Genomic DNA, 17,390 nt, shown 5'->3' on the forward strand with positions numbered 1-17,390 from the left:
TATTTGCCCTTCTCTCCAATTTGTGTGCACTACCATATGTCCTTTCTTTCAGCCTTGACCATCTTAACTTTATTAACAATTTCTGCAATATGGAGGGCCCTGCCTTTATATTCTCTTTATAGGTTTAATACACATAATCAGAAAGTTCTGTCTCTATCTCACCTGACCAAAAAACATTATCCCATATCACATCTGGCTTCCTTTTATGCCTTCTACTACCTCTTTGGGGGTAATGTTTTATAGAATTTCAATTTTTTTTACTTTGAAAGAGTGCCCTAAAAATAGTGAACATGAAGAACAATAAGCAAGTAAAGATGTTGTCTATGCCAAGCCATCTCCAAAAGAACAGAACACTGGATACAGTTAAAGGGGTCTCCAAAAAATACCACCTAATACAGTAAATAGCTGATATCAGCTAGATTGTATTGGTACCACCACTGGGTCATCCACCAATTGCCAGAATAGGGCTCATAAACCTTCACCCCTACATCTCCACAGGAGCATGACAGCAAATGGGAGATAAATGAGGCAGCTGGTCATGCATGAGACCTACCACTCAATGAACTTTTTATGTGGCTGATGATAAAGTCAAGTGCAGCTCTGCTAGCTTTGTCAATGCCATAGAGTTTCATTATGGCACATGAGCAATCGGCTGGTCTGGAAGCCAGGGGAGGAGGGGTTAGCACACCAATCATATATCCAGTGAATTGGTGACACTTTGTAGATAGGAATACCCCTTTATGAATTTTTTTGCAAGTTTCTCTTTATGATTATTGTGGGAATGCTTCTTTACCAATTAGAAAACTGTGGTTTCATTACACAATTTTTCTTCCTGTAAATTAGGAATTGTTTAATAAATCAAATCAGCTTATTAGCATACAGTTACATTAGATCTTTTACAGTCATGGAATAGTAACTAGTAAATATCTTTTAACATGCGATCTACAAAATAGTATGTAAATTTGGTCCAACTTAAATGACAAAAATCTATATACCGTATATATAAAGATGAGTGTATGTATGTGTGTATGTATCAAGCCACACCCACCCCACAAAGCCCCGCCCACTCCACATATCCACACTGACTCCACATGCTAAGCCCCGTCTATGCGGTCCATGTTATTAGCGCACATGGGCGGAGACACATTCACCTCGAAAGCCACCCTGCAAAACTTACCGGCTGTGACATCCCAGCTGCTGCGAGCTACAATCAGTGCCACCGCCTTCAGAGTATCAGTGCATGGCAGGCACAGGCCACATCTAGCTCAGTCGTGTCTAGAATGGAGTTGCTCTTGTGAGGCATGACGTCAAGGGAAAGGGAGGAGCCTCCTGGATTACACCACTGTGCTCATAACAGGAAGTTGCTGTGCATGTGTGAGGGGAAGAGAGGAGTGAGGTGGAAATGAGAGGAGTCAAGGGAAAATGAGAGGTGTGAGGTGAAAATGAAGATGTGTGAGTGGAAAATGAGATTAAGGGGAAAACAGTGGAGCGATCGGAAATTGAATTGAATTGAAATTTGAATATGAGCTAGGGTCACATTGCGTTAGTGCAATCCGTTTAGCGCTAGCGCTAGCGGATTGCGCTAACGCAATGTTTTCTATGGGGCTGCGGTCGGGGTCGCGGTAACATCCCCACTCTCGCAGATCCCCGATCTGCGAGAGCGGGGAACGGACCGCGGGCGCGCCTCGGACGCTGCAAGCAGCGTCCGCGGCGCGCCAGGAATCACCGGCGCGTCGCTAGCGCGTGCCGAACATGGCACGCGCTAGTGAAGCGCGTTCCCATTGCCTTCAATGGGCGCGTTAATTTCGCCGTGCAACACTGTCCGTTAAACGCGGTCCCATAATGCAATGGGAACCCAGCCTTAGAGAAGTGAGGGGAAAATGAGAGATGTGAGGAGGAAAATGAGAGCAGTGAGGAGAAAATGAGAGATGTGAGGGGGAAAATGATAGGCATGATGGCAAAATGAAAGAAGTGATGTGCTGCTGCAGTATGAGGCTGTGTATAGAGAAGAGTGAGGCGCTGCAGATATAGGCTGTGTGTAAGGCCACATTCACACGTTCAGTATTTGGTCAGTATTTTACCTCATTATTTATAAGCCAAAACCAGGAGTGGGAGAAAAATACAGATGTGGTGACGTGTTTCTAATATACTTTTCCTCTGATTGTTTTACTACAAGTTTTAGCTTACAAATACTGAGGTAAAAATACTGACTAAGTAACGTGTGAATGAGGTCTAAAGGAGAAAATTGTGGTGCTGCTGAAGAAGTAGGCTGTGTATATGATACGCTTTTTATTGTAACTAGTGCAATTTCTCTCGTGATCAATTGTTTCTAATTGTATATGGAAGAGGAGTGTGACGTGCTGCTGGAGGAGGCGACTATAAAGGAGAAAAGCTGTGCCTCAGAAAAATGCTGTGTATAAAGGAGGAGCGTGAGGTGCAGGAGGAGGCTGTGTAAAAAGAACGAGCAGGAGGTGCAGGAGGAATAAGGCCCCTTAACTGCCACAATTAAAAGTTGTATCGGCAGTTGTTAAGGGGTTAATATTGTGTTAAAAAAACCTTTTGCTTCAACAAAGAGTTTTTGTGTGCAATATAGTCATTATAATTTGTCATAACTAACCACAGTTAGTTACTATGCCCGGGTAACGCCGGGCTCTTCAGGTAGTTAAATATAAAAATTAAATCTTTCTTTCCTTTTTTATTTAAAGCTGTTATCTCAGAAATGGCCCTTTGGAGTTGAAATCTGCAAACTGATGCCATTCCTGCAAAAATCTTCTGTTGGAATTACAGTTCTCAGCCTGTGTGCTCTTAGTATTGACAGGTACTTATAATGAATATAATAATAATAATAATAAGTGTATATTGACAAACTGATGACATCTTCTTTACATTTCTTAAAAATTACCTATATTGCACAGTAAACAGATGTGAATATTATCATTGTACTATAATTGATCTATATATAATACGATTCAAAAATTTCAACACACCTGTTTATGTATTGTGTTTCCTTGTTCTTATTGGAATGTGCAGATTGCAAATTCAGACTGAAGGCAGCAAAAATGACAAAGGTACACATATTGAAACACATAGTAAAAAAATATGTGTGAAACAAGCCAGAATACAGTATGTCATAAACGTTAGATTGGTCAAAGTACCCCCCCCCCCCCCTTCACTATGATAATAGAGTTACACCCTCTTGGCAGTGGATATATTTCAGTTCTTCAATACAAAAAGTGAAACTCATATTATATAGAGTCATTACAAACAGAGTGATCTATTTCAAGTGTTTATTTCTGTTATTGTTGATTATGGCTTATATCCAATGAAAACCCAAAAGTAATCTCAGTAAACTAGAATAATTAACAAAAAACACCTGCAAAGGCTTCCTAAGTGTTTAAAAAGGTCCCTTATAGTCTGTTTCAGTAGGCTTCATAATCACGTAATCATGGGGAAGACTGACGACTTTTGGGTTTTCATTGGCTGTAAGCCATAATCATCAACATTAACCGAAATCAACATTTGAAATAGATCACTCTGTTTGTAATGACTCTATATATGAGTTTCACTTTTTTGTATTGAAGAACTGAAATAAGTTAACTTTTTGATGATATTCTAATCTTGTGAGAAGCACCTGTATGTTAACTTATCTCTTTGAAAACAATCTGGTACGTGGCTGTTATGACCTGGTGGTTAAGAGGCCACACTGATATGACCTGGTGGCTAAAACGCAACATGGAACGAGCTCTGAGAAGGTGGTATCTCTACTGACCGCAGTTCCTAATCCTAACAACACAACTAGAAATAGCCGTGGGATGTTCCTGACACTCCCTAGACACCTCGTCACAGCCTCAGATATAGCTACTCCTAAAGAAGGAAATAGAAAGCTATCTTGCCTCAGAGAAACCCCCAAAAGGAAAGATAGCCCCCCACAAATATTGACTGTGAAAGGAGAGGGAAATGACAAACTCAGAAATGAAATTAGAATTCAGCAAAGGGAGGCCAAAACTAAACTAGATAGACAGAGAGCAAAGGATACTGTGCGGTCAGTATTAAAAACTTTTACAAAAATGAACTCCACACCGACTCACGGTGTGGGGGGGGGAAATCTGCTTTCCCAGAGCTTCCAGCTAGCCTGAATAAGACATAGTGACAAGCTGGACAAAAGAGACAAAATGCAAGCAATAGAGTCCAAACAAATGGACAAACAAAACTAGCAAAACTTATCTTTTGCAGACAAGGACTGGCCATAAGAGAAATCCAAGGGAAGTATCAAATCCAACCAAGAACATTGACAGCAGGCATGGACTAAAGCCCAGAGCAGGTTTAAATAACAAACCCAGGCAAGGCGATAGTGAAGGCAGCTGCTACAGCCACCTAACGGAGCAGCAGTTCCACTCGAAACCACCAGAGGGAGCCCAAGGGCTGAACTCGCAAAAATACCATTAGCAACCACAGGAGGGAGCTCCAGAACGGAACTCACAACACGTGGCATCCATTCAAGAGGAGATTTGTTTCTATGAGTTATCTGGGGTTCGATATTGTTGTATGAAATAAAAAATATTGCACTGTATTAGAGAACATACTTTAAAAAATACACAACTGTGTAAACTAAATGAAGTATATTTATTTTGCCTATTTTACATGCTTAGGTCTGTAGATGCTTAAAATGCTCCCAAAATTGATGTTACTTATCTGCAATCTCATAGCTGCCGTCTACACATATGGTTATCGAATATGTACAGAATGTTGCATAAAACATCATTTTGCATATGCGCTGATGCTTGCTTAGGACATTTACTTTAGATATTGAATTCAGTAAAATTTCCAAGAACTTTTGATCACCGGTCAGGAACTTGTTGTACCACAAACTTAAGAGTTATTTTGGTGGCTGTATGCAATTACGCAATGCTTAAAAGGAATCAGTCAGCAGGTTTTAGCTATGTTATCTGAGGACAGCATGAGGTAGGGGTTAAAACACAGATTTCAACGATGTGTCACTTATTAAGTTGTGTGCTATTGTTTACTTACAAGGAAGGTTTCATCACTAGGACATTATGAATGCTTTGACTAGCTGGCCGAGTGAGTAGTGATCTGACCATGCCCCCTCCTTTGATAAGCAGCTTACTGTCTGTAGACAAGGTATATACAGAGCCTGGTGTGGGCGGGGTTAGCTTTCTCAGCTCTGCTACATTACTAAATTTAAGAACTCTAATTGTGTTAGAACCACTGCTCCCATTAAACTATGTGATATATCACTGGATTCAGGGTCTCTTTGCCTACATTATGCTGCTTTCAAATAAGGTAGCAAAAACCTGGTGACAGATTCCCTTTAATTAGTCACTCAGCTGAGGACATACCTATTGACTGTGAAGGGTAGGTGTCATAGGAACACAAAACGATGTTGAGGGAGACTAGTTCAAGGACATTAATCAATATCAAAAGTACCAGTCATTACACTAAAGGTCAAACTCTCAGAAAATTATATCAATAACCACAAGAGGGTGCACATTGCGTATGAATACCAATTCCATAGACTAACAGAAAGCTATTTGTTTAGTGGGAGGAAGGGGAAACCACCTATCCTATGAAAAATCAATAGATTGACATCATTTGATTGAGAGCTATGTATATAGAGGGATGGGTACCTATGATATCAAGACCCAGTAGAGGACGCACATGAATTTGTAGAAAGCTACAGTCTTTGCATGAGGGGGAGAAGAGAAAACTACTTAATGTAAGCAAAGGGTTAAAACATACTATATTAACAAAAAAACATTTAGTTTATAAAATATATGAACATATAACAAATAAATGTTCCAAAAAATATAAAAATGTTTACTTTTTTTACACTTCAGATACAGAGCAGTAGCATCCTGGAATCACATTGGAGGCAGCCGTGCTACTAAGTGGACTGTATTGGAAATTCTATGTATATGGACTATATCAGTCACACTGGCAATCCCAGAAGCCATAGGCTTTAATATTATACAATATGACTACAATGGACAAGAAATGAAAACCTGCATGTTTCAGCCAAGGCAAACTACATCATTCTTAGAAGTAAGCTGGCATTTACTGCACCTAAAAGTTATGTCTGGTATGTAGAATTGGAATAAGCACAAATAATATACGGAAATGGACAAAAGCTCTCCAAATGCTGGATTACACTTTGGAACTAATTGTCTTATCCGTAAATATAGGAACTCAGTTTATATAATAGACTAAAATATTGCAATCAAAATTTTGTAATACACAGTAATACGTTTTCATTAGAATTCGGGAGGATTCTTCGTACTAAAAGTATGTGCACACCCGGTCTATTTCCATCAAATTGCATAAAAAGCATTGCAACACTGCAGCAGAAAACTAATATTGTGCACACGTTACGTCATGTGTCACTTCTAACTGCTTCAGGGTTCAGAAACCTTGAAGTCTTTTTTCCTTGAAGCAGCTTTGCCTAGGAAACCCTTGGTGGGTCTGTCAGGATCTTAAAAAACCCACCCTTAAGGAGACACCATAGTTTAGAACTGCCACTAGAGGGAACCCTGCATACAGTTAGTGCAGAGTTCAATGACTGCGGTAAAAATGACTCCTGTCGCTGGTGGTCGTAGATATAAAGAAAGACAGTAAACTTTTGTAAAGGAAAACGTCATCCACCTAAAACATATTTTATAAAATCAATCAAAACCGAATTTTTGACCTATCAATCCCTAATCATGCTAGAGTTTCATGGATGATATTTTGCTAACACCTTAACCAGCCTTTATAATGTAAAAATGCAACAACTAGCCTGCTTGTTGATGGTTTCCAAATAAAGAGCAGCTTTTCCATTCTAAAGGAAATAATTAAAAAACATAGTAGATTTTACTTTTGATCAATATAGAACGTGAATATAAAAAATTAATGCAAAAAATGTCATATGTATTAGGGGATTTGATCATTATTTGTACTGTATATATTACATTTTTCTTTCAGTTTTACAAGACTTATAAAGACCCATGGCTTTTCAGCTTCTATTTCTGCCTTCCTTTGCTTGTTACTGCAGTTTTTTATACTCTGATGACATATGAGTTGCTACGGAAGAAAAATGGAATTACAATCTCATTGAATGACCATATAAAACAGGTATAGTACTGAGGCATATGTCTCATAAGCAATGATTTATAGCATCAAAGTGAAATGTATGATCTGATTAACGTAATTTCAGTAATTTACAGATGGTATATTGTGTACATGTGTTTATATTCACAGGAGGTACAGTACAGAGTACACATTCCTACCACCTCTCTCTAATTCCTCCTGGTTAATTGATTCCTTCAAGTGAATTTGTCATCTGAGAGCAGCATAATGTAGGGGCAGAGATCCTTTTTCCAGCAATGTCTCACTTGCATAGCTGCTTGCTGCAGGTTTAATAAAATCTCCGTTTTCTCTGCTGCAGCTCTAGCAGTTCTCTGAATGCTGAGCCCTGTATAACCCCGCCCACACCACTGATCGGCAGCATTCTGTGTACACTGTACATTGGAAGAAAGCTGCCAATCTGTGGTGGGGCAGGGTTATTCAGAGCTCATGAATATGGAGGACTTCATGGCAGAAGGTTTAGTAGTCATCTCCTGCTAAAAAAAAAATGTGATTTTATCCAAACTACAGCCAGCAACCCAGTAAGTGCTAGAATCAGGGTCTTTATCTCAGCATTATGCCCTTAGAATTGGTGACCGGTTCCTTTTATAGGAGTAGTCACACTAAGAAAACCGATATTCTATAGAAAAGTGACACTGGAACTTATTATTAGCTGACATTGTTAGGTCACAGGTCACAGGATATCCTGAAGAAGACTTCTTCAACCAGAAGTATAGAATTGCATGGTGCTCATTCAAATAAATTAGTCTATATTGAAATGTTATCCAGAATAAATTCATCATAGCAAGAGTCATACATTCTTACTTGTTAGCTCTTTACTTTGTAAAATAGAGAAGTCACTTCCTCTGTGACCTACAATGGCATATGGCCAAGATTGTCATGAATTGGTGAATTGGCTCAATGGTGGTTGATCACTAGTCAATTTACTTTCAAATCTCCATTATGACTATTAGTTGAATGCCAGTGTGTCAATATAGATACATGTTGTGAATTCCGCTCTTGGGCTCCCTCCGGTGGTTGTAAGTGGCACTTTTGTGAGTTCTGCTCTTGGGCTCCCTCTTGTGGTTTCTAGTGGTATGGCTGCTCCTTGGAGTTAGCTGTCATCAGCTGCCTCCACTTATCGTCTCTTCTGCTCGGCTATTTAGGCCTGGCTCTTTCTTCAGCCAGTGCCACTTGTAAATGGTTCCTGGTTGGATTCACATCTCTTTGGAGTTCCCTGTTATCCTGACCAGGTCAGCAAAGCTAACTTTTTGCTTGCTCTTTTCTGTCCATAGATTGTCGACTTATCCATTCTGTGCTTTCTATGTTTGTCCAGCTTATCAGTGTGAATTAATTCTGTCTTGCTGGAAGCTCTGGGAGGCAGATTTGCCCTCCACACCTTTAGTCAGATGTGGAGATTTTTTGTAAACTCTGCGTGGATTTTTGTAGTGTTTTATACTGACCACACAGTATTCCATCCTGTCCTATCTATTTAGCTAGACTGGCCTCCTGTGCTCATCCTGGTTTCATTCTGTGTATGTCTTTTCCCTCTCCACTCACAGTCATTATTTGTGGGGGGCTAATCTATCCTTTGGGGATTTAATCTGAGGCAAGATAGCTTTCCTGCTTCTTTCTTTAGGGGTAGTTAGCTCTTAGGCTGTGACGAGATGCCTAGGGAGAGTTAGGAGCATTCCACGGCTACTTCTAGTGTTGTGTTGAGCTTAGGGACTGCGGTCAGTACAGTTACCACTTCCTTCAGAGCTCGTTCCATGTTGCTCCTAGACCACCGTATCATAACAGTACAAGTGGCCAAAAATGAATTAAATGCATCTCAAAAGAAGGAAAAGAAAGTTCTGAACCATTTTTTTTTCTGTGCTCTGGTTTGTGTTTTTTTTCCTCTTGATATCTGGGTGGTTCAGGATATATGCTTTGGCATGGATGTTCAGGGTTTGTTTTCTCGTGTGGATCAACTTGCTGCAAGAGTACAGAGTATCCAGGACTATGTTGTCCAGACTCCGGCTTTAGAGCCTAGAATTCCTACTCCTGATTTGTTTTTTGGGGACAGATCCAAGTTTTTGAACTTTAAAAATAACTGCAAATTGTTTTTTGCTTTGAAACCCCGTTCTTCTGGTGATCCCATTCAGGAAGTAAAAATCATCATATCCTTGCTGCGTGGTGACCCTCAAGACTGGGCTTTTTCTCTTGAAACAGGGGATCCGGTATTATTGAATGTAGATGCATTTTTTCAAGCGCTCAGATTATTGTATGACGAACCTAATTCTGTGGATCATGCAGAAAAAACCCTGTTGGCCTTGTGTCAATGTCAGGAAGCGGCAGAGTTATACTGCCAGAAATTTAGAAAATGGTCTGTGCTCACTAAATGGAATGAAGAGGCTCTGGCTGCTATTTTCAGAAAAGATCTTTCTGAAACCCTTAAAGATGTTATGGTGGGCTTTCCTACGCCTGCCGGTTTGAGCGAATCTATGTCTCTAGCCATTCAGATTGATCGGCGTCTGCGCGAGCGCAAAGCTGTGCACCATATGGCAGTATCCTCTGAGCAAAGTCCTGAACCTATGCAATGTAATAGGATTTTGACTAGAATAGAACGCCAGAAATTCAGATGTCAGAATAGGCTGTGTTTTTACTGTGGTGATTCAGCTCATGTTATCTCTGATTGCCCTAAGTGTACTAAGAGAGTCGCTAGGTCTGTTACCATTAGTACTATACAGCCTAAATTTCTCTTATCTGTGACCCTGATTTGCTCATTGTCGTCCTTTTCTGTCATGGCATTTGTGGATTCAGGCGCTGCCCTGAACTTAATGGACTTAGAATTCGCCAGGCGCTGTGGTTTTTCCTTGCAGCCTTTGCAGAGCCCTATTCCTTTGAGGGGTATTGATGCTACACCCTTGGCCAAGGATAAATCTCAGTACTGGACACAGATGACTATGTACATGGCTCCTGCACATCAGGAAGATTGCCGTTTTCTGGTGTTGCATAACCTGCATGATGTTGTTGTACTGGGATTTCCATGGTTACAGGAAAATAATCCGGTGCTGGATTGGAAAACTATGTCGGTGACTAGTTGGGGTTGTCGAGGAGTACATAGTGACGCTCCTTTGATGTCAACTTCCTCTTCCCCCTCTTCGGAGGTCCCTGAGTTTTTGTCTGATTTCCAGGATGTATTTGATGAGCCCAAGTCCAGTTCCCTTCCTCCGCACAGGGACTGTGATTGTGCTATAAACTTGATTCCTGGTTGCAAGTTCCCTAAGGGCCGACTTTTCAATCTGTCTGTGCCAGAGCATGCCGCCATGCGGAGTTATGTTAAGGAGTCTTTGGAGAAGGGGCATATTCGGCCCTCTTCGTCACCATTGGGAGCAGTTTTCTTTTTTGTTGCTAAGAAGGATGGCTCCTTGAGACCCTGTATTGATTATCGTCTTCTTAATAAGATCACGGTCAAATTCCAATACCCCTTGCCTTTGCTTACTGATTTGTTTGCTCAGATTAAGGGGGCTAGTTGGTTTACTAAGATTGACCTCCGAGGGGCATATAATCTTGTTCGTATTAAAGAGGGTGACGAATGGAAAACTGCATTTAATACGCCCGAAGGCCATTTTGAATACCTTGTGATGCCATTTGGGCTCTCTAATGCTCCATCTGTGTTCCAGTCTTTCATGCATGATATTTTCCGCAATTATCTTGATAAATTCATGGTCGTATATTTGGATGATATTTTGATTTTTTCCGATGATTGGGAGTCTCATGTGAAGCAGGTCAGGATGGTGTTCCAGATCCTTCGTGATAATGCTTTATTTGTGAAGGGGTCTAAGTGCCTATTCGGAGTTCAGAAGGTCTCTTTTTTGGGTTTTATTTTTTCTCCCTCGTCTATAGAAATGGATCCTGTTAAGGTCCGAGCTATTCATGACTGGATCCAACCCACATCTGTGAAGGGTCTTCAAAAATTTTTGGGCTTTGCTAATTTCTATCGCCGTTTCATTGCCAATTTTTCCAGTGTGGTTAAGCCCCTTACTGATTTGACGAAGAAAGGCGCTGATGTGACGAATTGGTCCTCTGAGGCTGTTGAGGCCTTTCAGGAGCTTAAACGCTGATTTACTTCTGCCCCTGTGTTGCGTCAGCCGGATGTTTCTCTTCCTTTTCAGGTTGAGGTCGACGCTTCTGAGATTGGGGCAGGGGCCGTTTTGTCTCAGAGGGAGTCTGATGGTTCTTTGATGAAACCGTGTGCTTTTTTTTCCAGAAAGTTTTCGCCTGCGGAACGCAATTATGATGTCGGCAATCGGGAGTTGTTGGCTATGAAGTGGGCGTTTGAGGAGTGGTGACATTGGCTTGAGGGAGCTAAACACCGTGTTGTGGTCCTGACCGATCATAAGAATCTGATTTACCTCGAGTCCTAGACAGGCTCGATGGTCCCTGTTTTTCTCCCGTTTTGATTTTGTGGTCTCGTATCTTCCGGGATCTAAGAATGTTAAGGCTGATGCCCTCTCTAGGAGTTTTTTGCCTGATTCTCCTGGAGTCCTTGAGCCGGTTGGCATTCTTAAGGAAGGGGTGATTCTTTCTGCTATCTCCCCTGATTTGCGGCGGGTGCTTCAGGAATTTCAGGCTGATAGGCCTGACCGCTGTCCAGTGGGGAAGCTGTTTGTTCCTGATAGATGGACAAGTAAGGTAATTTCTGAGGTTCATTGTTCAGTGTTGGCTGGTCATCCTGGGATTTTTGGTACCAGAGATTTGGTTGCTAGGTCCTTTTGGTGGCCTTCCTTGTCGCGAGATGTGCGTGCTTTTGTGCAGTCCTGTGGGACTTGCGCCCGGGCCAAGCCTTGCTGTTCCCGCGCTAGTGGGTTGCTTTTGCCTTTGCCGGTCCCTGAGAGGCCCTGGACGCATATTTCCATGGATTTTATTTAGGATCTTCCTGTTTCCCAGAAGATGTCTGTTATCTGGGTTGTTTGTGACCGGTTCTCTAAAATGGTCCATCTGGTACCTTTGCCTAAGTTGCCTTCCTCCTCAGATCTGGTTCCATTATTTTTTCAGCATGTGGTTCGTTTGCATGGCATTCCGGAGAATATTGTGTCTGACAGAGGTTCTCAGTTTGTCTCTAGATTTTGGCGGGCCTTTTGTGCTAGGATGGGCATTGATTTGTGTTTTTCTTCGGCGTTTCATCCTCAGACTAATGGCCAAACTGAGCGAACTAATCAGACCTTGGAGACCTATTTGAGATGCTTTGTGTCTGCTGATCAGGATGATTGGGTGTCTTTCTTGCCGTTGGCCGAGTTTGCCCTTAATAATCGGGCTAGTTCGGCTACTTTGGTTTCACCTTTCTTTTGTAATTTTGGTTTTCATCCTCGTTTTTCTTCTGGGCAGGTTGAGCCTTCTGATTGTCCTGGTGTTGATTCTGTGGTGGACAGGCTGCAGCAGATTTGGACTCATGTGGTGGACAATTTGACGTTGTCTCAGAAAAGGGCTCAATGTTTTGCTAACCACCGTCGGTGTGTTGGTCCCCGGCTTCGTGTGGAGGATTTGGTTTGGTTGTCTTCTCGTCATGTCCCTATGAAGGTTTCTTCTCCTAAGTTTAAGCCTCGGTTTATTGGTCCTTATAAAATTTCTGAAATTATTAATCCGGTGTCTTTTCGTTTGGCTCTTCCAGCCTCTTTTGCCATTCATAATGTTTTCCATAGATCTTTGTTTCAGAGATATGTGGTGCCCGTTGTTCCCTCGGTTGACCCTCCTGCCCCGGGGTTGGTTGAGGGAGAGTTGGAATATGAGGTTGAGAAGATTTTGGATTCTCGTTTTTCGAGGCGGAGGCTTCAGTATCTTGTCAAGTGGAAGGGTTATGGCCAGGAGGATAATTCTTGGGTTGTTGCCTTCGATGTCCATGCCACCGATTTGGTTCGTGCTTTTCACTTGGCTCGTCCTGATCGGCCTGGGGGCTCTGGTGAGGGTTTGGTGACCCCTCCTCAAGGGGGGGGGTACTGTTGTGAATTCCGCTCTTGGGCTCCCTCCAGTGGTTGTAAGTGGCACTTTTTGTGACTTCTGCTCTTGGGCTCCCTCTTGTGGTTTCTAGTGGTATGGCTGCTCCTTGGAGTTAGCTGTCATCAGCTGCCTCCACTTATCGTCTCTTCTGCTCGGCTATTTAGGCCTGGCTCTTTCTTCAGCCAGTGCCACTTGTAAATGGTTCCTGGTTGGATTCACATCTCTTTGGAGTTCCCTGCTATCCTGACCAGTTCAGCAAAGCTAAGTTTTTGCTTGCTCTTTTCTGTCCATAGATTGTGGACTTATCCATTCTGTGCTTTCTATGTTTGTCCAGCTTATCAGTGTTAATTAATTCTGTCTTGCTGGAAGCTCTGGGAGGAAGATTTGCCCTCCACACCTTCAGTCAGGTGTGGAGATTTTTTGTAAACTATGCGTGGATTTTTGTAGTGTTATATACTGACCGCACAGTATTCCATCCTGTCCTATCTATTTAGCTAGACTGGCCTCCTGTGCTCATCCTGGTTTCATTCTGTGTATGTCTTTTCCCTCTCCACTCACAGTCATTATTTGTGGGGGGCTAATCTATCCTTTGGGGATTTAATCTGAGGCAAGATAGCTTTCCTGCTTCTTTCTTTAGGGGTAGTTAGCTCTTAGGCTGTGACGAGATGCCTAGGGAGAGTTAGGAGCATTCCACGGCTACTTCTAGTGTTGTGTTGAGCTTAGGGACTGCGGTCAGTACAGTTACCACTTCCTTCAGAGCTCGTTCCATGTTGCTCCTAGACCACCGTATCATAACAGATATATGAATGAAATATTGAACTCTCAATCTCTCAAGACCACTGGGTGCAGCATTCTTCTAAAGTAATGTGTCAGTCATCTTGCATGGTCAGACACAGCCATTACACGGTACACATCAGGTACACATTTATAAGATTATTTCAGCACAGGAACATTTTATTTAAACGCATCTAATTGTGGAAGTTGTTATTATTCCAAGATCTCTTGATTAAAATCAACTTTTGTTTATGGGAAAACCCCTTTAAGTTATAAAATAATGATAGATACACACACAACGGGATGGTAAAGGGGAGAGGAAGGCCCTAACAATAGAGAACGAGGAATGGGACACCTCCTGAGCTCCAAGCTGAGCCTGTCACCGAACTCCCCTGATGCCCTAAGCGGGTCCTTCCACCCGCTGCCATCACAAACCTCATCCCTGTCACCTCACAACGCCCTGGCTAGTGCACTGGCCGGCAAGGACGCTAGCCTCACCACTGCAGGGTGGTGGCAGAGACAGGGCTGCAGTCATGGCCAAGAACATATGCATTAGCGTCTGTTCTCCCCTCACATGAATATAGTGTCCCTTCTGCAGCATATCTTTCGCTTCGCCTTCTGCACCGTCTGGCTGGCTGAAGGTTCACTACTTCCATTGTTAAAAATAAAGACACAGAGTCCGTTGCAAACTTCAAATGCAAAACTTTACTCTCTTGCTTCTGCAGCACATCCATTTCCATCACAGTTTCTATTGCAGATTCCACAATACACATTACTTTCTCTTTCCTTGTACTTCTCTCCTTTCCACACAGCACGTGCCCGGGACGGACCGCATCATATGATTCCTCAGCGTCCTCCTGGGGGTTCCCTAAGCTGTTTCACACTGGATCTGAGGGCATCAGCCCATGCGATGATCTACCACATGATGAGGACCTGCCTTTTGTTGCTACTGTGACTTTTCCTGCAGCTCCAAATCTCACTAAACACGGTCACTGCTGCTGTTCTGCTGTTGGTCTGGTCTGCTGCTGACCCTGGATGACTGGGCTTCTCCCTTAATGTTACGTGGCCACTGTGTTGTCCTGGGTATTAAGCACATCTGGACTGTCAGGGCACTAAGGCCCTCCTGAGCTGTTCAGCTCCCAGGCTCTAACTACCTAAAAACAGGAAATGCTTTCCTTCTTATCCCACTGTGGCCCCTCCTATGTTAACTATGTAAAGTGTGCAAACTGCTAACAGAGTACTGGCTGCTAAACTAGAAGATACTCCCTCTAGTGGACCTGTTAGTTCACTACACTTTCCCTAGCCAGATGACATATAAATATATGTATACATACATTACACCTAGCAGCACACAGGAAAATGACAATATTTACATTATATTAACTAGCAAAAGGGAAGGAGTACGAGAGATTCTTGGCACACCCCTTACACAAACACAGGGGACAGTGACAAGAACGAGACAGGCAAGGTAAATACACAAAACATAGCTCCAGACTCCATGGCCAAGCTCCACACTACAGAGGATATGGAAACAGGACCCCAAAATCCACAGAAAAAGCTGATTCAGTGAAGACACCAGAGAGCTGCAACTGCAAGGCTGGTCTACATAGAAAACTCTATTACCAACAGTCAGCTGATGCGTCAGGTGACTATTTAAAGGATGATAGGAGTGGTCACCACCCACATCAGCTGACCAGCAATACCGCAACTGCCAGCAAGGAAAACTGACATCAACTCTTGCAGTCATGAAAGGGAAAAAAATACATTTAAATTAGGCTGGGTTCACACTGCACTAGTGGACTATGGACTACATTACACCATGGCATAACGCGGTGTAGCGCAGTCCGTTAACGCCGCCATTACTTTCAATGGCGGACGCATCGCTAGCGCACGCCCACAATGGGCATGCGCTAGCGATGTGTTGTCATTGAGTGACGATCCCGAGACGCGGGCTGCAGCGTTTCTGTGTCAGTCACTGCTAGCGCACTGCTAGCGCAGATGGAGCTAGCGCAGATGGAGCTAGCAGATGCTCCATCTGCGCTAGCGGAGTGCCAAAGTAGGCACTTGCGTTAGTGCAGTCCGTTTAACGGATGTGTTGAATGGACTGCACAACGCAAGTGTGAACCTAGCCTTACGACGGAACTAGAGCTGCCACAAATCCAACCTGAATCATAACAGTAGCCAACCATCAGAATAAACAAGCCTGACTCAAATTTTGCCCAGTTTTGCCATTTTGCCATGGGCTTGTATGCTGTAAAATTAAAAAAGTTAATCAATGAGACAGATAATTTAATATGTCATATATGTCTTTGTTTCAGAGACGTGATGTTGCTAAAACCGTATTTTGCCTAGTGTTGGTGTTTGCCATTTGCTGGCTTCCCCTGCACCTTAGTAAGATGATCAGGTTTATATTTGACTACAGAGGATATACTAAGACATGTGACCTACTGAGGTAAGAGTGTATTGCAGTGAAAATGCTGAAATTCATATTGGTATATTTTGTGTAAGACCGAACCTCTTATAATAATGTTTACCACAATGGTTTGATTGTTTCTCTAGCATTTGCCACACTTAAATAAAGACAATTGCTTTTTGTATGTAAATTACTCCAGTGATTGATTAATTAATTACTCCATTTGGGCTTTTGAAAACTCCAATAATAAAATATATTTACCAGTGGAAGTTGAAGCCAACCATCCAATGTGGTATACCATGGTAAATTATTGTGCTGCCATGTAATATACAGACAAACCAGTAAAGCCTTTGCTTAGGCACCACAACTTTTGGGACATTTAGAGGGGTTTCTGATCTAGAAACCCTCCTCTATGATGTCCATATTCCATAATGTGGTGCATATAAATGGGTCATCTTAGTGAGTTAAACAAGTTCAACAGTGAGTGGAGCTTGGTCGGAGATGACCCAGCCCAGCAAATTCAGATAATATACCTGACAAAGATTGCATAAATTATAGCACAATTTGCTTCAGTCCATTATTGGAGTACTTTTTCTAACTGTAATGCATGGGCAGCTCAAAGATGGGCCAAATATTTATATATGAAGAGCACAGGGCGCCAGTGGTGAATTTGCCAATCCTGGTGTTCTGTGGAAAATGCCAAGCATCCTGCACAGTGATGGGCTGTGAGCAACACCCCCATCTGTGGATGTCAGTCACTCAGACCATCCTCATGGAGTTGGTTTCTAACTGTTTGTGCAGGCACATGTACATTTATGGCCTGCTGGAGGTCATTTTGCAGGGCTCTGGCAGTGCTTCTTCTGTTCCACCTTGCACAAAGGCTGAGGTAGCGGTCCTGCTGCTGGGCTGTTGCAAACCTACAGCCCCCTCCATGTCTCCTGGTGTGCTGGCCTGTCTCCTAGTAGCGCCTCCAGCCTCTGTACACTACGCCGACAGACATAGCAAACCTTCTTGCCACAGCTCGCATTGATGTGCCATCCTGGATGAGCTGCACTACGTGAACCACTTGTGTGGGTTGTAGAGTCCGTCTCATGCTACCATGAGTGTG

At 42.6% G+C, this 17,390-nt stretch overlaps 1 protein-coding gene across 1 annotated transcript in view; it reads left to right on the top strand.

Annotated features, from left to right (window-relative positions):
- Positions 1-17,390, top strand: part of EDNRB (endothelin receptor type B) — a 93,869-nt gene that overhangs the window by 56,567 nt on the left and 19,912 nt on the right. The window contains exons 3-6 of the mRNA XM_069758070.1: positions 2,706-2,818; positions 5,856-6,060; positions 6,976-7,125; positions 16,188-16,321. Coding sequence (XP_069614171.1) covers positions 2,706-2,818; positions 5,856-6,060; positions 6,976-7,125; positions 16,188-16,321 — 602 coding nt within the window. The remainder of the gene's footprint in view (positions 1-2,705; positions 2,819-5,855; positions 6,061-6,975; positions 7,126-16,187; positions 16,322-17,390) is intronic.

Source organism: Ranitomeya imitator, chromosome 3, assembly GCF_032444005.1.
Source record: "Ranitomeya imitator isolate aRanImi1 chromosome 3, aRanImi1.pri, whole genome shotgun sequence".
NCBI lineage: Eukaryota > Metazoa > Chordata > Amphibia > Anura > Dendrobatidae > Ranitomeya > Ranitomeya imitator.